At 38.9% G+C, this 24,715-nt stretch overlaps 1 protein-coding gene across 8 annotated transcripts in view; it reads left to right on the top strand.

Moving 5' to 3' along the window:
* The window catches only part of diaph2 (diaphanous-related formin 2), a 481,157-nt gene that overhangs the window by 124,094 nt on the left and 332,348 nt on the right, over positions 1-24,715 (top strand). For all 8 annotated transcript variants that reach the window (XM_081382679.1, XM_081382682.1, XM_081382680.1 and 5 more), the window contains one exon: positions 14,343-14,482. In XM_081382679.1, the coding sequence (XP_081238805.1) occupies positions 14,343-14,482 (140 nt within the window). The remainder of the gene's footprint in view (positions 1-14,342; positions 14,483-24,715) is intronic.

Genomic DNA, 24,715 nt, shown 5'->3' with positions numbered 1-24,715 from the left:
GTGAATTTCCTGGTAAAATGAAGGTAAAAAAAATATTATTTTATATTTCATTTTGCCTTTCCACGGACCACCTGCAGTACCCTCACGGACCACTAGTGGTCCGCGGACCACAGTTTGGGAATCGCTGGTCTAATGCAGACTTTCAGCCTAGTTTGGGCGGTTTTCTCCGGTGTCTTGGTGTCTGTGCTGTTATGTTTGTATACTCTTAGCTTACAATGAATTTCAACATCTACATGTAATGTTAATTTTTGAACTTTTTTTGTTTTGTTTTGGTCGTAGCTTTTGTCTCTTAAATTTAGTCAGTGTGTTGCGATTTAAAAAAAAAATATATACATATTTTTTTATACTCAGTTTAGACAATTTCTTTTAAAATTACATCTGATTTTAGTAGACGAAAACTGCATTTTAGTTGATTTGCAAAATGAAACCAAATATTCACACTTTTTATAAATTGATTTTAAAATGTGAGAACTTGGGAAATCTTTGCTTTTTAGGCATGCATCATCCATGTTTAGACATGATTTAGTGCATTATGTAAAGAGCGTATTTACAATGTGACTTACAAATTCTGTCTAGCATGTAACTTAAAGTCCACTTGTGCATTCACATAGTTTTGTGTGGATACAAGTTTATATATGATACAGATCATATTTTTATGTTGTGTGTACATATGTATTTGGGCTCAGGCAGTTTAGTGTGCCATTTCAACATGATTGTTTTATTTAAAACAATCATATGTATTGTTAATGTATTTTTTTTTTCTTGTCATATTTTTTTTGCCAAAGGTTTAATTAAAATTAAAATCATTTGAAGGGATATCTAACTCAAAAATGAAAATTCATGTGACTTTCCTCAGAACAAAGGCCTGCAAAATTTGAAAAAATGTAAAAAAAAAGTTTTTTTTTTTTTTTGTTTTTTTTTGTCTGCACAAAGAAAGGTGGTGGAGTGTACTGTGGAACTGTACTTTTATTTTACTTTTAAGGAAATGTTGACTTCCAGGTTCAATGCTTTAAAGTACTTCAGAGATACTGGACTGTCTCTGTCTCTGTGAATTGCTTTTGTAAACAATTAAAATTACTGCGGTACTCTCATAGCGCAGAACTGCCCCCCAACTGCCTTGGCACAGCCCTGGCCCATTGTTTAGGTTGACCACTCTACCTCGTCATAAAAATACATTTTCTTCTTTGACATTTGATTAAATAGTAATTAGGGGTGTTACGTTACACGTATTCATCCTGCGAATTTTCGGTATGTGTCTTACACCGTCTCCTAACTTCACGCGATGTGCGATGAAAGGTATCTTTTCCATTTTAATCAGAGTTTTTGTCCTAACCAGCCACGACGGCGACATGCGACGATTCTCTTTTAGAAACGGTTTCTATTTTTCTGCGACGTCGCGGCTGGAACAACAAACGCAAAGTGTGGCAATGATAATCTCAGGTCCTGTTTATGTGCTTTATTTAATGTTAAAGCATGCAATGTGACTTTGAATATCATTTAGTGCTCCCAGCTTTGTAGCTGTAAAAGCAACAATGGATAATTCACCTCAGATCTTGAAATTAAACAAATGGAAATAAGAACGTTCAAACGGTAAACAAACAAACTCTATTCTTTGACAAAGATTGTTTTAGTAACTCCGTAGTCTGTGCTTCATAATCGAGTTACATACCGAACCGTGGATGCAGGATAGGCAGTAACAGACATTTAGAAATATTGTTGTATGGTCTTTCTGGCTCTTCCTTTGTCTCAGTGAGGTAACGGTGTATTACGCCCCATGTCTAGAGGAATAGAGAAAACTCCAAAAAGGGGGTAATTGTGGTAATGGAATCTCAACAAAGAATCACTGCGGTCGATAATCGGAAAGAAACACAAAACTAAGCAGAAAAAAGGTGTTAAATTTATTAAGAAAAAACAAGTGAAATAAAGGGCATCTCTTCAGGGTGTCCACAGGCCAAAATAACAAACGAATATAGAAAGAAATAGGGGAGGAATTAAAAAACTTAACCTAAAATACATTTTGCTGATCTAACTCCCTAACAAAAAAAACAGAACCTAAACAAGTTTCCAAATTAATTAGCCCTACGCCCCGCGATCTTAGAACATATTGTTAGACATAAGGAAACATGATCAGATGTTATTGTTATAACGTTCACTTGCACTTGACAAATTTGATCATCGGCCGGAGGAGGGATCTAGGAGCTCTCAACCCGATCGCGACCGAAACAACGAGCTCCCAGTCAAGTGCCGGCAGCGTCCCTATATTGTGTACACCTCAACTGGACAACCAATGACGATCATACACACCATCGCTGGACAACCTATCAAAAAATCAGACAGAACAAGAAGGAACAGGGAGAAAGAGAACACAGAGCAATAGAACAAATACAAGACACGCAGGTCGTAACACAGTGAGACAGTGACTTGTAGAGTCTCTCTTATCCTCAAAGTGACAGGTCTCCCTCCTGTTAGGTATTAATTAGTTCTTAATTGAAAAGGTTGATTAAAATGGAAGAAAGCTTGTTTATGAGCTTAAAGCATTCACAGCACTGCTGAGCCACTGAGAGCTGGACACGATTACTGAAGACGGAAGTTTTACTCCGTGTTTTCCGGCAGATTCACTCAACCGCAGCTAACTGCCATAAGTGCTTGTTTTTCACTGCAAAAATAGAACATTTAGAAATGTAATAAAAAAAAAATTCACCTCTTTGCGTGAGATAAAGCAATCCTTTCCTTTTAAGCTATTGTCTTAAAGCCTCTGTACAGTTTGACAATGTTTTATTTCCCTTTCAACGTAATGTGTTTAAAGCAAATACTTTTTTTTTTTACATTTACATTTAAATTTTTGGAGAGCTGTCTTTGATGCTCAAATATTTTATTAATGTATTCATTTGCCATGCTTATTGAGGCAGCCCTCATCTCCGGAATTTTATTTTATTTATCAGTAAACAGCCTCAAGTTGTTTGGAACAGGTTGGTTTTGTCCTCTCATCTTTCCATGAATTTCAGAGTTGCACTGAGAGGTGTTTAGATATCTCTGGCTCCACTTATGTTTTATTGATATTTTCATATTTTTTTGTATAAAAAAAGAGAAAGTTTTTTTTTCTTTTTTTCTCTATTCAGAATCCATTTTGCATTGGATGAAATGTTTTTAACTTTATTTCCTCCTCATCGTCCTCTGCCTCATCTTAAGAGAGAGGTTGGGAATGGCCTAATTTCATCTACAAACACCAGCATGACTTTGTTCACACATGACTTGACTTCCAAAAGTTCCTTAACCTACAGTGAAGGGCATCTCCTTCAATAATCTGCTGCTTAAACTGATAATAAAGCACTCAAGGCCCACTCTTCTTTCTACTTGTTGCATGCTAGCCTATTTTTGACATGTCTCCAAATGGAAATTATCAACAAGATGCATTGCAGATGTCTCATACAATCAGATCTTTAATGGCCGTGACACACCAAGCCGACATCAAAGAACTAACGGCGACAAAGCCAATTGTGTTGTTGTGTGTCTGGGCCAAAAAGCTGTGCTTAAACACAACACAAAGACCACAGCTTACTGTCAACTAGCACGTGCTTTCTGCACCTGCATGTAAGCAAATAACTGTCTATAGGATATCAGCAAGTATCAATAGTCTATATTCGTCATTCAAAAGGTGAAACCAAAACTAGGACTGCAGATATACAAGCCGTAAACAAAGCAACACTTGCCTACCATTTTAAATATCAAAGTTCACTTTCTTTATTCCAGGCGGCTCATGGTGTTATGTAAATATTTGCATATTGGAATGCTCATGTAAGATAACATAAATTCTCGTGTACTCGTAATCTAAACTGAATAGCCAATCTCTCACCGATGGCCCAACGGCGATTCAACCTGCTGAATCCGGCAAACTCTCGCCGACATGTGAAACACACCACAAAATCTAGACCGTCAGATGCTCACTGATGGCCCGACGATGGCTGCTGACTGATTGATACATTTTTATTTATTCATTTATTTAGTTAGTTCGTTTTACATTCCTATATTACTGACAAAAAAAAAGCTAACTGGTTATTGTGTATATACAGTTAGTTTGAAGCCCTGGGAAATATAGACTATTGCGTGCTACTCTGAGCAAACAGATGAAAAAATGCCTTTGTATGTGCAGTTATATGGCATGTATCTGAGAGGTTAATGTGTTTTGTGTGTGTGTGCAATTGTGGTCCTGTCCATGTCAGGATCAAACTAGATGACAATTGTGTGTTGTTAAAGTCCTGCTAAAGTGAGCAACCACAAGCTGTCAAGGGCTTTTTCCTCTTGTATGTAAAATAAAAGTGTGTTGTGCTGATGTGCACTTGAAGGTTTTGCTCTTGACAGCAGTGGAGTCTTCAGCAGTGGACATTGTATTTGGACATTTCAGCTTTTATCTATAAATACATAAAAAAACAAGCCAACCATGTCCTTTTGGCCTCAGCTCTTTTGCTTTGAAAAGCATTCATTTGCCCACTAGGTCAATAGAAAGGAGAAAAAAAAGCTTTTACACAAATCGTGAGCATGTTAAATCAGTTTATTGAGGACTACAGTACCAGAGGTTAATGCATGCCCTGACCTCTGAAACATTATAATCTTTTGCCAATTATTTTCCTGTATTTAATTGCCTTCTACTATTTGAAAAAGTCCACGGTCATTCCATAGAATCTCATAGAGAACAATTTGACTAAATTGCAAGTTCATGATGTATCAGTCAATAATAAATCTTTGCTTTTTTTCCGACCAGACCTTTGCTGACCCTTGTGCAGTGTGGCGATGACCGTCCATGTTTGACCTACCGGTGTTCGGTGTTCTTCCCCTCTCAGTCCCTGAGGCCTTTGCGAATATGGGGCTATTAAACTTAATGTATAGGGTATTACACTCAGTGTTTGCGATGGAATGACAGAAGAATAGCTTTTAATACTGTAATCCCATCATGCTGTGCCACCTGCTGTTGTACGAAGCCTTTTTAGGGATCCTTCTTTAATCAACACAAAGCCATCACTTTGTTTGCCATCCTCAGATGACTTGGCTTCATGCCAGAAACCTGTGTTTTCCACCATGAACAGAGAACTGTGATTCCGATAGTTTTATAAGTAATATGCTTTTGCATTGTTTTTATCTAGGTCTCACTCACCTGCCCATGCTCTACGGGACTGCTGTTATGCTTTCAACGAAGTGAACATCAGCACTTTAATGTGCAGGTGGAGAATGTGAAGTGATTTGCTTTTGGATAGGTTCCATTTTATAGTGACACAGCACACTGGTAGTGTTGAGTCAGCTAAGTGGTTGTGACCGGGTGAAACGACGCATTAACTGGAGCTGAGAAGCAGATGCATTTAAAGGAATGTTACAGGTTCAATAGAAATCCTGTTTTTTGTAGTTTATATAACCAAATCACATTCACTGTAATGCACTAACAATGGAAGTCTGTGGTGTTCCAGAGGGTTTAAAAGCAGAACTGTCTAGCTCATATCTTTTAATTTATATATAATGTCTTGTTATTGTGTATTTGAACCTTTATTCCAGAGCAATAACTCGTTTCATAGACTTCCAATGTAAGTATATTACAATGACTGCTATGAACTTTTTAAATCAAAAACATGCAGCATGACCAACGTAGTCTGATTCATGGTCAGAAGACTTTTATGAACCAAATCTTTTTAGTGAATCAGAAATATGCAGCCCAACCAGTGTAGTCCAATTCACTAATGACTCTTATGAAACGGCTATTTTTAGCGAATCAGACGTATACAGTGAGATCAGCATAGTCCGATTCATGATCAAATGACTAGGAACTATTGAACTATTATGAACTATTTCTTTTTCATTATTCAAAAACATACAGCATGACCAGCGTACTCCTATTCATGATTAAATGGCCTGTTCTTTTTGGTGAAACAAACTTGCATCACAACCAGCATAGTCCAATTCATAAACAAATGACTATTATAAACTGTTTCTTTTAGTACATAGTTACTAGTACAGAGAGGTTGTTCATATATCTCGTATTTATTGTAGTTAAAATACATATTTGTTTTATAAAAATGTCACACATTTGTCTTTGGGGTAAGTCAAAAACATTTGCTGCACAAATGAAGGATGTTACAGATGCTACTATAGTGGCTAATTTGTTTTGAAGACAAAACATTCCCATAAAATATCTCAACATCTGCCCACATTTCCTGAGGTGTTAAATGACTAGTTAGCTATTCTGTTAAGAGGGTGGCTCTTCTATTTTGACAACGTGGGACGCCACTCCTGTGTGTTTTTAAGAAGAGAGAAAGTGCAACGCTGCATGTCTTTATGGGAAATAACCCAGTGAGTGCAGCTCCCTGGACACTTCAAAAGACGTATGTATCACTGAGAAGAAGAGGATGTCCTCAGGATCTTTCTGTGGGTGCTGTTGTCAATGCATCTCAACTGATGCTGCTTTCAGCTGACCTTTCAGACGAGCGAGTTTTTTGTTAACTTGTGTTTTCCCTGTGAGCTTCTGTTTTGTGGCTTTGGTTGTTTTCCTATAGAGATGTTGCTGGTTCCCCCTCTATAAGGCTGTCAATCAAGCTCTAATGAGTAGTAAATTATGGAATAAAACATTTGCAACCACTTGGCTTTGATATGGCTTCATGTGCACTAATTGCAACAATTATATCTGTATTATTTTTCAAAAAGATCAGTGGGGCACTCCAGTAATTTTCATTAATCATGTACAAAGAAGAGGTAATTAAAAACCCCATTATCACCAATCATTTTGGGTGTTTATGGTGGGATCCGAATATTAATATAATTTAATTCACACAAGACATTGAATGCACAAAAGATTATTTCAAGGTCCTGCTGTTTCATAGCATGCATATCTGTGCTCTCCATGGAGTTTTGCTGTAGTCGTTTTTTGCTGTTTCACATCCTGTTATGTGTGTGCGCCTGGTGGTCATGTTCATTGGTGCACGCTGGCGATAACCGCTTCTTTTGCTTTGATGGTTCCTTACTGCTGTCACTGAGATATTCGACAAGGTCACGCGAAGTGTGGAAGAGATAGAGTCATGGGGGTATCGGCAGCATGTTATCTGTTTACTCCTTATTAAAGTGACACTCACTTGCGAACCGTAATTTAACAGAATTATTCCGGTGCGGTGACCTCACATGGAGATAAATTACATCCACAATGTGCGACGCACTGCTATCACTCTCCTCCATCAGCTCGTAATCATGCTCTTTCCACACATATCTGACTGCAAACAGACGTGCATCTGCCGATCTAGATTCAGATCTGGACCTAGATTAATCTGGTGCATCCGGTGAGTACAGGGCTAGATAATGACATCATTCAGGAAGCCATTGCAGAGAAGGGCTGTTTCCATAGAAATAGGAAAGAGCGGTAGGTTAACAGTTTGCGTGAAATACGTAAGGGTTAACCAAGGGTGCAGGGATTTGTATTATTTTGAAGCACCCCCGGACGCCGCCATTGGCTAACGGAACCCCACCTGCAGTTAGCATCCCATTGACTCCCATTCATTTTGGCGTCACTTTGACAGCGAATAACTTCACATCTGAGGCGTTTAAAGACTCCATTTGTCCATTATTTATTTCTAAAGAAACACGAAAATGTATAAAAGGCTCCATTACCTTGTAGCTTACGTTATGGCCCTGTAGAAGCAGTTTTTGTAAAAGTAGGCTAACGATTGCGTCACAGCCACGCGACTCTCTGTCGCACAGTAGGAAATTACCGTATGGACAGGAAGAGAAGCTCGCGGGCAATCGGGAGGACGTCGAGGCAAAATGACAAAGTAATTAATCAGAACACCTACAAAAAGTTTCTCCTGCTCCAAGATCATGGACAGCTCCTACTCACGCTCTCCGTCTCTGCGAGTTTCGGAAGGTAATGATTCAGATTGATCTTGGCACAGCCACTAGAAGACAGACGGTTTGCTCACGTCACATCTACGTCGTCGAGCTCAGTTTGAGTCTGCGCAGTACGCTGGACCCCCAGGAAGTAAAAGTTTCTAATGGACTTCACTTTGTCTCCGTTGAATCCAATGGGGTCGCTGTGTCCATTTCTTTTACTGTCTATGGGGTTAACGCCCGACGAGGTGTCCATTGTCAGGTATTAATGGACGGCGGCGAAGTCCATTAATACCTGACAATGGACACCTCGAAGGGCATTAACCCGCTTATACCATGGTCACTTGCCAAATAACACATTTTTAAAACATTAGTTTATATTTTAATTAGTTTTACAATCGAAATCTTAAGTTTTTACAAACAATAACTTGGTTTCCCTGGTTACGCCTGACGGTTTATTTACTAGGTGTCCTCTATCACTTTTTAATGGACACCCTGCAGCCAATCAGAATCGAGTATTCACCCAGACCATGGTATAATGTTGAGCAAAAGCCTACATGATTATTACATTCCATTCCATTATATAATAATTCAAATGTTAGTAAAAAAATAAATAAAATACTATTATTAATAATTTAGAAATTATTAGAAATCTGTTCATATTTATTAATTATATAAATGAATACTTCATTAACTGAAAAGTAATTTAATAAAATACATTTTAAAATGTTTTTTACAGCATTTTTGATCAAATAAATGCTGCCTTTGTACATATGAAATGAAATGAAATGAACTCTAAAAGGGATGGATCGAATGGACCAATCCATTTTTGGACCAATTTTTTCGGTGTGTTCCGCACAGTTGGCTCTAGTCGGACGCCATCTGCTTTTTTAGGCCGATTCAGCATATAGAATCGCTGTCGGTGAGGCTGTTCTGTTTAGCAAACGATTCAGTGCACGAGAATACGAGCAGAAGTGATGAATGCAAGCAAAGAAGTCATGACGGCACAGACAGAAGGCTGTTCTTATTTTACGTAATCTTACCTAGGCATTCCACTGTGCAAATATTTTCATAATAACATGAGAATAAAGAACATCAGCATGATTGATATTCAAAACGGTAAGCAAGCGCCTCTTTGTTTATGGTTTGTATACCTGCAGTCTTGGTTTTGCTTTACCTTTTTGAATGATGAATATTATAGACGAATATATCTGCTTAGACAGTTATCTCCTTTACACGTGGGCGCAGAACGAGTGTGCTAGTTGACAGTCGTTTAGTCCTTTCGGTGTGTTCAAGAACATATTTTTTCCTTTGACTTTTTTCCGTTGCGAGTTCTTTGGCGTCGGTTTGGTGTGTCCCTACCTTCATTGTCAACAGTTGTTTGTGACAACATGTGTGGCACCCAACGGCTGGTCCCCATGCTGCCTGTCAGTTTGCTGCTGTCTCATTATTAATGGGTGTAGGATGCGGAGGTGCAGAGAAATGCAGCGGGCCCATCTCCTCCCCTTGCGATAGTTGCACTCTCTCACATCAGATCGAGCCATGGCCCATTACAGTCAGGGAAAACAAAAAAAACAAAAACACAGACACATATATAGCCAGGCATTGTCCCTGTACCAAAGTGAAATTGACAGACTCACTGGAGTAATTGTTCCCTGCACTATTGTTTCTGGCAGGAAATGCTGTTATTGACAAATAAGAATTCAATAAGACTCGGAGATGAACACTTTGAGCTTGGTCAAAGGACTGTATTGGTCTTTTCACTGAGCCCTTTTCATTGAGATTCTCTGTCCACTCTTTCCAAGTCTATATCTTTTTCTTCTCTTTATCTCTTCAGCACTCAATCCATTTGCTGGTTGGTCTCTCCTCCTTATCTCTTTCTCTCTCTCTTTTTCTGGTCTCTCCTCTTTCTATGTCCTTTCTTCTTCCCCACTGTGTGCTTTTCCTTAAGAGTTTCTTTAGACCCGCACATAGACCATTCCCCCATGTTCTTTCTGGCCAACAGCAGAAACCCAATTACAGTGAACCAGTAGATGTGGCTGTCTGCATGATTAGTGTGGTCTGGTGTAATGTTGATATCATCCCAACGGATTGAGCTGGCCAGGGTCATTAAGCAGCATATTATGTCCTGTCTTTGGTTTCCAGTGGTAAAGGTCAATGGATAGTGAAACCAGAAACTCTTTCTTGAGTGGGTTATATTGAAAGTTCTGCCTGTTTTTGGGAAGGAAAGAAATCCAGAAAGCACTTTCGCCCCTGCTTTTCATTATTTATTGTTTGTAGCAAACTTGATCTGTTTACAATACTCAGAATGCTTGAGATTCAGCTTGTTTCAGCATATTCACACTAAACATTAGAGTTGTGTTTGTCCAAGTAAACTTGCTGCTATGATGCTGTAGGGTGTTGTGAATGCCCATAGCTGTTGCCAATGCCATGTGCTTGCTAAGGTGTTCTGGGTGGTGCTTAGGCCACTGCTATGATGTGTCAAGTTTTTTTATCATATTATTTTAGGTTATTTTAGGCCGATATTACAGATTGGTTAGATATTTAATTGTGCATATGTAGGCTGGTTGTTGTCTGTGTTGAGTGTTTTCTTGTGATTGAAAAGATGGACGGGCAAAAAAGGAAAAATGACAAAAATAATCACATGGGTAAGTAAAATAACATTATACACATGAATTGGAGTGTAAATATAGAAATAAAAGCAATTATTACAATAAACATAAATAAGTCAAAAGCAACCTACCTCTCCCATGAGATCACAATGCAAAATGGAAGAGGAGCAGACAGAACAGGAAGTTATATTGGCTCGTGACATCACAACAATTAAAGGGGAAAGCACTCATTTTGATCAGGTAGCCATATCAGATATATAAATGAACAATGTTGTGTGAATTCTACTTATACAATATTATATACAATATACATATTATATTTATTTTATTATATTAATTATAAAATGTATTATATTTTTTAATATATAAAAGGCCAATTAAACTTCTCAGTTCAAGCGTGTTACATTTACCTTTGCCATCATCTCATGCTCACGTGAAGGTAATCTTTAAAAAAAAAAAAAAACACTCTTTGGCAATTCACAAAATAAATATACATTTATTTAAATTCACTTGTAGTATTTAGATTGATTTATTTTAGTTTTTTAGTCGTTTTTTCAGTTATTAACACAAAATAGTATAGAATAAAAATGTTGGCCATTTATTTGTTATCAGTCATAAGATGTAAAACAAACAAACCTGCCAGAATAAAAAAATAAATAAAAAAATGTTGCATCCGGAATGAGTAATTTACCAAAGTAGATAACTTTTTGTTATGGATTTGCACAAATAATTCTACATGCTTTGCAGAATAGAAAGTTACAGATATCTTTTACTTTTCCAACCCAAGGATATTCTGAATATATAAAGATAGCCATAGTCGCACCGTCGTAATTTGGTTCCTTTCATAGTGAGACAGAGATCGGCTCTGCCTGTGGTTTAGTGAATTTGAGGCAGCTGTCTGCAGCAGGTCTGGAAAGAGCCAGGGGCAAGTATAGTTACTAGTAGGCAGTAATGAGGGAAGTAATAACCTCTCTCGCACACACACCCCATTACTTCTATCAGGCAGGTATAAGCACACCAGTCATATCTGGTCTCTCGGTTTCCCTCATCTGAACTATAGAGGCAGATGAACTGAGTGATCTTTAGTTGGATCCAGATCAAGACAAATTCAAGCATGAGGACCTGCCTGAGAAGAAAGCGGAATCGCTTCAACCTGAGTGTCTCAGATGTGTTCGGGAAAAAAAAAAGTCATTCTTATCCTCTGATGGAGAGAAAGAGAGCGAAAAAATGGACTGATTTCGCATCAGTTTAGTGAGTTAGTGAGTTAGATCTCACTTCTTTTAAAAAGGCATGCAAGCATTCTGCAGCATAGCGCTTCTTATTGGAACATCTTATTCACACAAATGATGGTACCAGAATACACAAGGTCAGTGCAGATTCACAGCTGCCAGTCAACATCAAGGTCACTTTTATTGCAACAACCCGTCATGTCGTTCTAAACCACCGCCCACGTTTAACCAACTGCTTTAAAAACCTAATACTAACACCTGCTGATCGCAGCTGAGTAAATCACTGCGCTGTCTGCCATGTTTACACGTTCTGCAGACTCGACACTTACATTGTCTCCCTATCGCAACCCCCTACTTGCCTATAGTAATAGCTCATTTATTTTCCTGTTGCTATATAAACCAGCGCTGCTGCCCGTGTCGAAGTTTCTTCACTGCGCCTCAACAGAGCAGAAATGGGACTCTTCACATAGATGCCCTGTTTATTCCTCCAAGACTGCCTATTAGTGCAGCTTGCCTGCTGGGGAAGCCACATCCTGGGACGACGACATTAAAGCGCATTCGTACCAGGGAAGAAACTGCTAATACTCGCTCCATACTACCCTACATACTTCTCTGTCTGCATTAATTCATCCCTCCGTCTACACGGGTGACTTTGACAGCCCACCCTGCGCTCCGTCGCCCTCTACTTTTTCCTCTGCCTCGTTTGGCAGGTTGTTGTTTTCAGAACATACAGATGGAAAATATCAGCTTCAAAAGAAAAAGAAACACATGGATGACTTAGATAAGAGAGAACACAATGTGAAAAAATAAAAATAAAATAAACCTAAGTAAAATGACAAGAATAAGAATGATGTGCTATATAAAAAAGTGGAAAGCGGTAGTGTGGCACGCTTTCAATTCTTTTGCCCAAGGGGTGCAGTGCAGGTAACAGATTGACAATCTTCACTCTGTCTGTCTAACACATGAGAGTAAAGAGAGTAGTCACAAAAAACCACGAGCTTGGCAGCTTGCACAGAAATAGATTTTTGTATGCACGGACATCATAAATAAATCCACCTAGGCCTGGTTATATACGGGATGGCAAGACTTCCCATCTGTCACTAAATTGATTTGTTTTTAGTATTTGATCTGTTACCTGGTCATAATGTTTTATTTTATAAACCTGTGTTTGTTTAAAGGCTCTTTTCTGTGTAAAGCAAGCAGTTTCATCACAAAGTAAAGGATGTAAAAAAAAAAAAAAAAAAAGTAGCATGTGTATGTTTACTGTCTGTATACCTCTCATAAGTGAGGGATTGTGGGTAGAGCATGTATTACTGCAGTGAATGAGAGAGTTTGTATACCTGTCAATACAGCAACATACATGATGAGTGGATCAAATACGAGAATAACATTTTTGGTAAGAATAACCAGTCATTCTCTTCTCATAATAATTTTGATTAATGTCAACTACATAATAAATATAATAATTATCAAAATTATTTAATTTGATTGTTTAATTCATTTTTATAATTATTTGTTTTAATGTTACCCAATTACTTTAGTTTCATTTACATAATGATTCAGGTTATTGTAATGTGAATAGGAATTAAAGAGGTCACAGTACTATAAGGAATGCTTTGGATATTTAGGAACAGATGTGTTCACTTACACTAATAATATCACTTGTAATCATTTTCAAATTAGGCTTTTCTTCTGTGCTTAATGTTTGATTGGATTCTGATTCACAGCGTCTGCAGTTTTAAATCTCTTAATCAAAATATAATCAAAAAATGCCTTGCAGTGTCACAATTCATTTAGCCTATCTGCAAATTATATCCACTGGTCCATTTTTACCATGTTATGAGCACATTTCACAAATGCAGTTAATTCCGGTTAATTATTATGGGACGTTTTATAAGGCTAGTTTATAGTATTATTCTAAAAGAACTGTGTATGAATGTATATGAAGTGAACCATATTTAGTTCCCCAACATGACCGACAGCTGTATTCTGCTGCAAATGTGTGAACGTAGTCATTGAACGCCTGAAGCTCAACAAAAGGTTTCTCTTTATATCAGCTCCAAAATATAATATTTTAATAAGCACTTTTATGCTGTTGTTTTTATTTTGTGTGTGGGAGCTTTTCCCTTTACTCTGTCTACTGTAGAATTAGCATGAGGCAGCTCCTGCTGACTAGTCTAACTGGTAGCTCTGTGTCAGTCAGTGCTGTGGGTGGGCAGTCTGCTGATTTAGGGAGGAAGTGAGTCTGCAGTTATGGATTGTTAGTAATCATTCTCACCTGCTGGAGACTGGGATACAGCTGGCAGCACAGGGGTGCAGCCTCATCCACAAATCAGGTGTTGGTAACTACTTCCTCCTCCTACTATTTTCTGCCTGTTGTCAGATGATGAGAATGGACTCGCTTGAAACTTCTTCAGAAAAATTCCCATGCTTTTGCTCATTTACTGTCAGTATAAATATTACATTTTTTCTCTTTTATAAGTCAAAGATTGCTAGTAGAAGCAGAGAGATCGTTTGTTCTTAGTAAGCTCATGAACTCCAGTGATCAAGTCTAATACAGATGTTGTAATTAACGTGTGACAGGCCTAACAGGGTGTAAAGCGCAGCGGTGCAGTGGCTGATCCCTTAATGTGTCTCGTTCCCACAGGGTGGACTGAGGAACAGCAAGCACGAGTCTACGCTATCGTCACAAGAGTACGTGCATGAGCTGCGCTCGGGCATCTCCGAAGACAAACTGCTCATCTGCCTGGAATCCCTGCGTGTGTCCTTGACCAGCAACCCAGTCAGGTCAGTCAGCCATTCCTCCCACACTAACATGCCAGTCTCTCTTTCCTCATCCCGATTCTGATGAGGAACCTGACACATCAACACTCATTTTAGCCTCCTCCGACCACTCTCTCACTGTGAAATGAAAAGTTAAATCTAATTTTCCTGTCTGCATGTAGCAATCTTGGAGGATTTCTTTGAGGATGCTAATTGGAAATCTGTCAATGAGTCTTTTAACCTTCGGTTCGTATGGATCCCCAATTCTGGTTAAATGAGCATAGCCGATAGCATAGCCGGCTAAATGAGTGTATCCACCAGTCACTTTGAGCCTGGCCTTGTCATCTCCTCCTCTCTGTCTATTAAGCTCTAATAGATAGGAAATCCTTTTTTTAACACTTCAGACAGCCAGCCATTCTCTGAAACGTTAATAAGCACACCAACCACCACTACAAGACCAGACGCCTTTACTTTCAAGTCCCTCCACCAAAGTGCGTATTTTGACGTTGCCTGCGTGTTTTTAATCTGCTCTGATTATGCCTAATGTCATTCTTAAAATAATTTTTGTTTCTCTCAGCCTCCCATTATCTATTTCTGTGAAGCTTTTATTTAATTTAATTTGATAAAAAAAAAAAAAAAAAAATTGATTAGCCTCTCTCAATCACTCATTATAAGGCCCGTCTCGGTTCCCCCAGCCTACTTTCCCACAAAGTCTCACCTCCCCTCTCGTGGATGGGATTTTCAAATTTAATTTGGTCCCAGTAGCGCAGAGGAACACTATGTGACAGCAGACTCTCTCAATTATTTACCAGAGCACTGTCTGAGAGATGGCTCTTAATGTGAATCAATGAGTGCAGCATATAAAGTGGTCATCACACAATTGGCAGGCAGACGATCTCTTTAGGTCCACTGTTGCACAGTGGGAGAAGGACTCGAGTGGAACCGCCATTTGATCCGATGGCATTACCCACCGTGGCTCTTCTCAACAGATGGGTTTTGCACCGGAAAGCAATTAATAGACACCCTGCCCCTCTCCCCAGGTGGCGGTACAGTGCAGTGAGTCAAAGGAACACAAACACTGGAATGGTTTGCTATTGTTTTCCTGTCACAGAACACATAATCTACAATGTGAGTTGTAGAACACAGTGCCTCAAGCTAATCTCTTGTTATTGCCCTAATTAAATGAAGGGATGGCAGCTCGTTCTGTTGTCTTTATCAGATCATCACAGTGCGGCACCGGGGCCCGTGCATCCAATTATTTACTCCGCCTTTAGTCATTAATCATGGGAAACGGATACAGAGCGTTGTTCTTCGAGAAGCCCACACTTCGTCCCCCCAATGAGGACAGGTTGTTTGTAAAGATCAGACTTGCTGGCTGAAGACGAGTGGCGTCAGCACATCCTCTTGGTAAAAGGGCAGTTTGCGCTGAGGGGCCACCGAGGCCAGAACCACCCTCCGGTCATTTGCAAATGCCTGAACTTGTGAGTTCCCAGTCAGAAAGGGGCACAGAGCGGTGTCTCACCCACCCACTGAAGGTCAGGTATTGCTCAGAGTGAAGCACCCTGGGGTGACGTGCTGCATGAAGATGCTCACCTTTCTGATGTCGTTCTCCTTTTACCTCAGTCAATCCATTTTTTTTTTTTTAGCAACACTGAGCTTCTCACCGGCTTGCTTGTGTTATAGTTATTATGAGTCGAGCTAATTATTTCGGATCACAAATACAATATCCACCCGTGTGATGAATATAGCATGGTAATGTAACCTTTACAGTTTTCTGGGTTTATGTAGACAGGACAGGGACATAATGCACCGTTGTTTGTATAAGTGGACAGTTTCGTGTGCAGTTTTATTATTCGATTTGCAAGAGACATCTAAAGAAGATTTTAGGTAGAGTGTTACAAACTGTAAAAGTATTTTCTTTGGATGAAGAAATCAAAGAATGGTTAGACTTGTTTCATCCCACACAGATGAGAGAAAGTTTAGGTGTCTGCTTGAAGTTTAATTCCTTTGAGACCAAACTAATTTATTCCGAAACCACTGGTCTTTTTTTTTCTTCGAACTGGACTATGTGGAAGTTTGAAATGTTTGGACATAAAGCCAAAGTACATGCTGAATGAGAAATTAATGGGATGAAAATGACCCCAAGTTCTTTCACTTTGCCATGGTGCAATTACTCATGAGTCAAATTTCTGTCCTTTGCAAGAAATATGTTTGCAAGAAATATGCAAGAGTGTGAATTCCTTTTAAGTCATGATTCCTGGAGCATGTTCTGTTCTATAATAATCAAACAGTACACTGGGTGCAGAAACTGGGCTGATAACGGTTTACTCATGGTTGTAAAAGGGTAAGCTTTTAACACATTTATTTAAATGAGTTTTACATGTAATGGAATATTAAAAATTCCAGTCTGTTGCTTTGCAATTGTATTGAATAGCTGTTATCTCTCAAAATTCTTTGACCTTTCTATCATTGACTAGTCTATCACCAGACCAAGCTCAATCTTTTGATTGAACATTAGTCTGGGGAGTCTGCTCTGTATTTTCTACTGCACAAGAGGCATGATCAACGGGCATAGTTCAAATGACTCTGTACGCAATTGGATAGTCCTTCAACCAATTAGACCAACGATCCGGGTGACGTACTTTGCAGAGTGACACGAAAACTCTAGACAGGAAACGTGTCAACAAACGTGTTGGTTTGGAGCATTGATCAGCGGTTTGCAGAAACAGCAATGGAATCGAGCGAATTTTGCAGGTTGTGAAAAAAAAACAAAAAAAAAAACAAAACCATGAAAGTGAGTGGTATTTACACCCACTCGAGCAATTTGTTTGCTAAACTAAAGATGCCATTGAGCATCGTCGAGAGGTTAAAAGGAATTGGATTGACGGTGGTGCGAGAGGCATCATCGTGTTAAACCCGCCAATAGCACGCCAGGTGGATAAACCAGTTTGTGATTGATTCCCGCAGATTTGTAATGGAAGCAGGATAGAAACAATTTACAGGTTTTCCAGCCTGAGCTGCAGGGCGAAATCAAATCGCCGGCAGATCGGGCTGGGTTTACCCAGTCTAATCATTGACTATTAGAACTTAAATAAACATTCTGGGTTCAATAGAAGTTAAAATCAACATTTTTGGCATACAGTTATTTAAAAATGCCTTTTCTTTAAAAAACAAAACAAAACTGGGTTACAGTGAGGCACACCGAGAGAACTACAGCCGAATGTCAGCTAGAATTTGCATTCTGCGCCTGCATGTAAATGAGACAACTGTCCATTTCTGCAGATATATTCTATATTCTATATATATATCTATATTCGTCATTCAAAAAGGGAAACCGACGCTACAGGCTGCAGATACACAACCGTAAACAAAGCAGTGCGTGCTTACCGTTTTGAATATCAATCCTGCTAAGCACTTTCTTTATTCCACTCCGCTCATGTTAATATTGAAATATTCGCCAAGGAACACTCGGGTAAGATGACGTAACATCAGAACAGACTTCTATCTGTACCGTTTTGACTTCATTGCTCACTGTTTTGCTATTATTCTCGCTAAGCTGAACAGCCAATCAGAGTTCCATCTTTCTGTGCCGATTCAACGTTTATTTTAAGCTTCACGTTTCTGCTTTTAAATCATTTAAAAAGGAAAAGCCAAAATGATTTAATCAGCCTTATTACAGATCCTGTCAACTCAGCCTAATTTGTACTGAACCTAGAATATTCTTTTCCAATAATGCTTAATTTTAGACAGTTTAGTCAAGGATGTTTTGTACATTCAGAAAATATTATTTTATTTTATTTTGCACAATCAGTAAATAAGTGAGTAAGAAGAGTTGAGCTACTCTCATTGTTTCTTAATCTCCTATGATTGGTTAACCTGTGTTTATGTAATAGTTTAATTGTCTGGGCTGAGCACCTGTTTTGTTGCCCAGGTGGCTTCTGGGCTGGAGAAGAGTCCCGTTTCCCAGTAGTCCCTCACAGGTGTGGAGCTCCCAGCCTCACACATCCATACACAGATGGCTGCGCTTGGGGCGGATACAGCATCTTCCTTCAACATTTCACGCTTTCTTCCCCTTGCCTATTTTTATTTTTTTTTTCTGCTCATTTTGGTAGACTAAAATCCACTTCTTCATCTTCTGGCTTTTTCTCACTATATATCCATCATTCTCTCACACTTGGAGTCTTGTTTCATTAACTCTGAATTCTCGAACTTGCCAAAATGCAGACTAACAGATAATCATTATGTCTTATTTCCTCATTTATGGAGAGTTAATATGCACTGTAACTAATGGCAGCCATTTTCTCTTGCTTCTCTCATGCTTTCGTTCTCTGTTTTTATTTCTTTCTGATGCAGCTGTACTAACAGTCCCAGGGGCGTTCAATGTAGTGCAGAAACAATAATACAATGCAAGAAGTAATCCAGAACTTTCTTAACACCCACTCATGCATAAAACCCTCCAGCTTTGTCATCCATTTCAACAGCTCGGATGGCTCTTACGCTTCCGCACATAGACGAGCAGTGAGAGATCTCCAGTAGCGTACCGACTGTGTTGATTCTTCATCAATGCACTAACAATAGGAATTCACGTTTCGCCTGCGACATGGCCCCATTGCCCTCTTCTGAATGTCAAAAGGACTTCACTTTTCACTTTCTGGTGCTAAGCCCTCGGTTTTACACTCTGCTTTTACACTCCACTTTAAATCCTTGCTGTGCCTTACATATTGAATCTGCAGGCTCAAAGATATGTGGAGGAGAAAATCAGACAAACCTGAACTTGGCTCCAACTTTTCATTATGTCCAAATCTTCATGGTGGAGCTGGATGCTTTTTCCCCAGAGGGTTCTTTTAGAAGTAGCACTTATTTATTTATTTGGCTGTGTAGGGTTTGAATGTAAGCTAGCCGTGTGTTGTAGTTAGCAGTGTGGGACATGAGCCTGAGGAAGCAGAGATGTGTATGGGAGTGAAGATGTGCTGACTCTACCAGCCGCCCCGTAGAGCCTGAGAATCCATCATTCTGCCTATGCGGCCATCCTTTGCCGAGCACCCGTGGACACATGTGCGGGAGGTAATGGGCTTATTAGTGCCTTTGAAGATTTGATACTCCTTAACAGGAATCCGTTCAGCCTCAGATCCTGAAGGCTATAGCCCTACTCAAGGCTTTGAACGGCAGACTATGAAACAATCACAGTCCAGGTGTCGCAAAGTGTGTTCTTTTAAGCACCAGTCTACTTAGAAGTGCACATCCATCTGTATTGCTTCATCGGTCACACATCTGTCCTTATTATGCTCTGCCATAATACACTGCGGCAACATATATACAGTAATGCCTGACTAAAGTTTGGAAATGCCCTGGAAAAGCAAAGTGGGGTTTTGGGCAATATCAGCAGCATGAATCTTTACTACAGTATGTTGTGATGACTGCATTGACAAGGGACAACACAAATGCAAACATATTTTATTAAATAATAATAGTAATAAAAACAAGATTTGAAACCAACACTAAACTGTTCTAATTGGTCTGTTGTGCACTAACCTTAATTAGCTTTCAATTATTGCTATTTTAGTATTATTTATATACTTTTGTAGTATTTATTAATATTTTGGTTGTAGAATTTATTTTTAGATTTTCTGTTTTCATTTTAATTTTAGTTTGTTTTACTCTTACAGTATGTGCTTTTGTCATTTTTTGTTTTTGATTGCCATTTCTTTCAGTTTTAGTTATATTGCTTCAACTTAGTTATTTTATTCCAGTTATTTGCTAAGGAAACATGTCTAAGGGAACATTATTACTGGTCTCAATCGCAAGTTACTTTAATGCAGTTGCACCAAAAAAAATACGAATTTTGTTGTCCAAAACCTCATTTTGCCGAGGGCACTTTAAACTTTTGGAGGGAATGCAAATGTATTCTTTTTTTCTGTTGGGCGAGAGACCACTGCACCATAGAACTGACCAATTTTATTTTATTCAATAGCACTGAAGATAGCAATGTGCTGAAACGTTTGCTGGTGTCTAGTCTGTTTTTAATCCACATCCACATGCACTTTGCACTTTATTTGCACAATGCAATTTGAAAAATAAAATATGCTTTTGTAGACTTCAAGTCTTGAGTTGATCAGTGTGCGGCCAGCTACTCCTCTTGTTCATTTTATTCAATAGCAAAATGAATGATTTATAAATAGTTATCGATACTGAGTCGAGACTCTCGTATCAAAAAGTGTCAAGTCACTTTTGAGGTTCTATGATGGTTAGGATTAGGGCTAGGTATCATTCATAAATTTTTAATACCGATACCTTGACTTCGATACTGGTCCTGAACGATACTTTTTTCAATACCAATTTTATGAAATCCGTTTTAACAAGGTTACATTACACATTACCTAAAAAAAAAAAAAAGTTGTTTTTATTTTTTCAGTTTATTGACTTTTTTTTTACAGACTCAAAGACTCATATAGGCCACTGGGGGCAGAATATATGTCTCGCGCTCAAGCGCACACATAAAGCTTGCTGCAAAGTACTTGCAAAAGTAGCTTAATGATTATGATTGTGTCAGGAAAAAATATCAAGAAGACGTTTTAATTGTTTATTAGTAAAATAGTGTTTTCTGAGTCAGTGTTGGCTGCAAAGATGAAAGATGAAGTTAACGTTGCTGAATCGTCATCTCCGCGGTATAGTGAACGCACGCGCCTACTGTATAGAGAGAAATGCCCCTTTCATTTGGATTACATAAAATCCTTTTAAAAGTAGACATTTAAAGTTTTCTATATGCCTATATCTCATGTCTGTGAGGCAGGTAACCTATATGCTGAGTTTCAGTTCATTTATGAGGCGAGCTTCAGTTCAGTCGAAGATGGAGCCACTTTCTGCTCTCAAGTTTATTATGTGCACTGTCAAGTACTTCATCAGATTTGTCTTGGCAGCAATTATCTTGTTGCAAATATTGTATCACGTACTGTTGGCATCGAGCCTGGTGAAATGTAGCCACACTTTTGATCTTTTAATCTATGAGGATAAGGACACTTACACACTACAGCCTCACATGTGAGCCACGTCTCTGGGTGTAACCAGCATAGTGTTTTTCCTTGATGCCTCGCAACAGCTCTGGCCACAGCCAATCATACTGCATGTTTATTGGCTCACTGAAGTTGACGCGATTAACCCCTTAGGTATCGAAATTTGGTGCTGAACGACAAGACATTTTTTGATACTCTATAGTTTTGAGGCAATTTGGTCAGTGCCTAAAAAGTGTTGAACTCGATACCCAGCCCTAGTTAGGAGCAGAGTCCTGTAAGGAGTAGTTAGCGAATCTCACTAGGTTTTGGAACAGAGCTTAATACAATATCTAAGTATTAGTACTTGAAAACAAGGCAAAATGCAATACCTTATCCATATTGAATGCTCTGGGTTTGTACGTGTTTGTGGGCATGGCGTATGTTTCACATAGGCTACTTAAAGGAATTGTATTAATATAATATAATATAGCAGCCAAACTGTCACAATGAATAATGTCAGGAGACATAGAGATGGCAATGGAAGTTGTCAGACATTGTTTATAATGCAAACCTGCCATTTAAACTTTTATTTATTTCACACACCTGACTAGACACCCTTGTCCATCATACATAATTGATTTTATAAATTTATTTTGACATTTCTCGATATATTTTCTCCAGCTAAATCCTGATGACAGGTATGAAGGAAAGACAGTACACTCATGCAATGCTAAAATTGATATTGTGAAGTGAACGTTTATTATTTTATAGAATACATTTTAAATTATTGCACAATTCTTTCTCAAAAGACTGCTTTAATTAATAGTGTATAAGTATTGGGAATTAGCTGTCTGGGTGTTGTCTGTTGATCCTGTTTTCCTTTGTGTGCCTGGGTTGTATTTGGCCGTTTTCTCACCGTCAAGGTCAGGAGTGTGGAAGCAGACTAGCTACAGTCTTTCCAGGTATTTTAAGGTAAAACTTCGAACATATTTATAGTTACTGTATGTTGTTATCCGAAGAAAGTTATCAGAACTTCACCTGTTGGTCCGTGAAATAAATTGTCTGCATTGGCGTGGCGGCAGAGTGTAGCCAAGTTTGCGGCACTCTGCTAGGGTCATTTTTGCCATGCTGTGTGGCTAGTTTCTGCTCTCTCTCTCTCTCTCTCTCTCTCTCTCTCTCTCTCTCTCTCTCTCTCTCTCTCTCTCTCTCTCTCTCTCTCTCGCTCTCTCGCTCTCGCTCTCGCTCTTTCCAGACTCCAAATGTTATTAGAAACCTGGTTCTGGCCCTCAGGCTCTGGATCAGCTCCCCTGATCCAGCTAGCGCCAAGGAGAAATAAAGGACTGAAGTTGGACAAATTATCAATTCATACTTGTACAGCTACATGAGATTGCAGTGTTTTTTGACTCCTAATGGCCTTATGAAGAAAGTAACAGTTTTTAACAACTGTTTTCTGCAGCGTTTTTATGCTAATAAGTTCCTAAGTAAAGTTATTTTTGGCTTTAATTTGTGTAAATACGTGCTACTTACTAATTACTTAGTTTATCACTACCGTTAGACCCGAGGTTTGATTGGACGTGTTCTTATTTGGTACCCTGACACTGTGGCTAAGCTGTCTGTAAAAACAGACACTGTATTTGCTTTGTGAAGATTATTGATAACACATTTAGCCGTCATAGCCCTGCATGCCCTGTCAAGCCTTTTGTATATGTGCAAGACTGTGTTATAGTGGGTCTAAATAGAAGCAGTGGTCACATATCTGCCACTACTGAAGAGCTTTTTCCGAGGCAGTAAAGGAACCCACCAATCCTAATGTCCTTCGTGACTGGGTATATTTTAAGCGGGATGCCCATTTCATTTTATGCCACCATCTGTTAACCTCAAAGCTAGCCGTATCTGTGGAGCCCTGCAGCAAGGCATACATAATTCAGATATCTGATTTGAATTCCATATTGATTTAAGTGAGAAATGGTATTGCACAGGTACATGGGGAAAATTAGTATTCTGCTGTGCTAAATTCAATATCTTTGGGCTGTCTGTGATTTTCACCACATCCTCTCTTGTTATTAATTGTTTTGTCAAGCCTTCTCACCTTTTAGGGAGGTTTTTGGTGGTGTCTCACATGCTGAAATTACATACTGTGGTAGACCGATCTGTCTAATATGGATTTTTTTTGTGCGTGTTTTTTATTTTCGGTGCGAGTATTACAATTCCGTAATTCCATGACAAGCATTGCAAGGAAGTGTGATATAGATAGATTATATGTCAGTGCTCCATATTAGAGTATTTATAGGTTTATTTTTCCTCTAGCACGCTGTGTATCTGATGTTTTTGACTCGAGTTATTTGGGTCAGGAGATTGAGGAGCAGGTGACCTACATGTTTCTGAGTGACAGCCCACATCAGTCCTTTGGCAGCGTGAAAAGCCGTAGTGAGCACACACATGCCACCATTGACTTCTGAACAGGGGAATCGCTAATCCATTAGCATGCGAGGTGACTGTCATGACTGATTCCCTTGTCTCTGTCTGCCCGCTCTCCGACATACTTCACCACCAGATCAATAATACCAGATGTTTGAATTTAAGTCTAAAATATTTATGGCCTCTGGTGTATTAAGTTAAACTGTCCCACTTGGCTCAGATCAGGTCAGCTCCCTCATAGCTCAAGCGAACTTTTTAACGCACAGGAAATTAAACTCTGATTTGATTCGCACTAACACAAGAATGATTAAAATGATCATTAAAATTATTGCACATTAACCTGAGAAAGTGTTGAAGAAAGACCGGGAGACATGGACAAGGAGGATTCTAATATCGGGAGAAAGCCATCTGTTTGCATTAGCGACTATCCTGAGATGTGATGTCAAAGGCAGCAGACAGAAAAAGTCCATTTCTAACTTTTCAAGAGTCTTTTTGTGTTTGTTTTTGTTTGGTTTGTTTTGTTTTACTTTGCTTTGCTTGTTCTACCCTCTGGAAACCCACTATTAATGAAGACATTCCAAAACTTGTATTTGCTTAATGCAGTTGATCAGTCATACTGTAAGTTAAAATCCCAGCCATTGTAAACACTCCTTACACACACACACACACACACACACACGCAACCACCCACACTTTTGCCACATTCTGCTATTTCTTTGTTATCATGACCCTATATTCACAGCCTACAATCCCAGAGAGAAGTGGAGCTGGCATTGATGTGGTTTGATTTGCAGTCAATGTGGCTGTATTGAGACTCCTGCTGGGATCCAAATGCCATTAGATGGAACAG

This window comes from Scardinius erythrophthalmus, assembly GCF_964197995.2.
Source record: "Scardinius erythrophthalmus genome assembly, chromosome: 13".
In the NCBI taxonomy this organism is placed as follows: Eukaryota; Metazoa; Chordata; class Actinopteri; order Cypriniformes; family Leuciscidae; genus Scardinius; species Scardinius erythrophthalmus.
The sequence above is the reverse complement of the archived record's forward strand: the minus strand, read 5'-3'. Positions and strand labels throughout refer to the sequence as shown.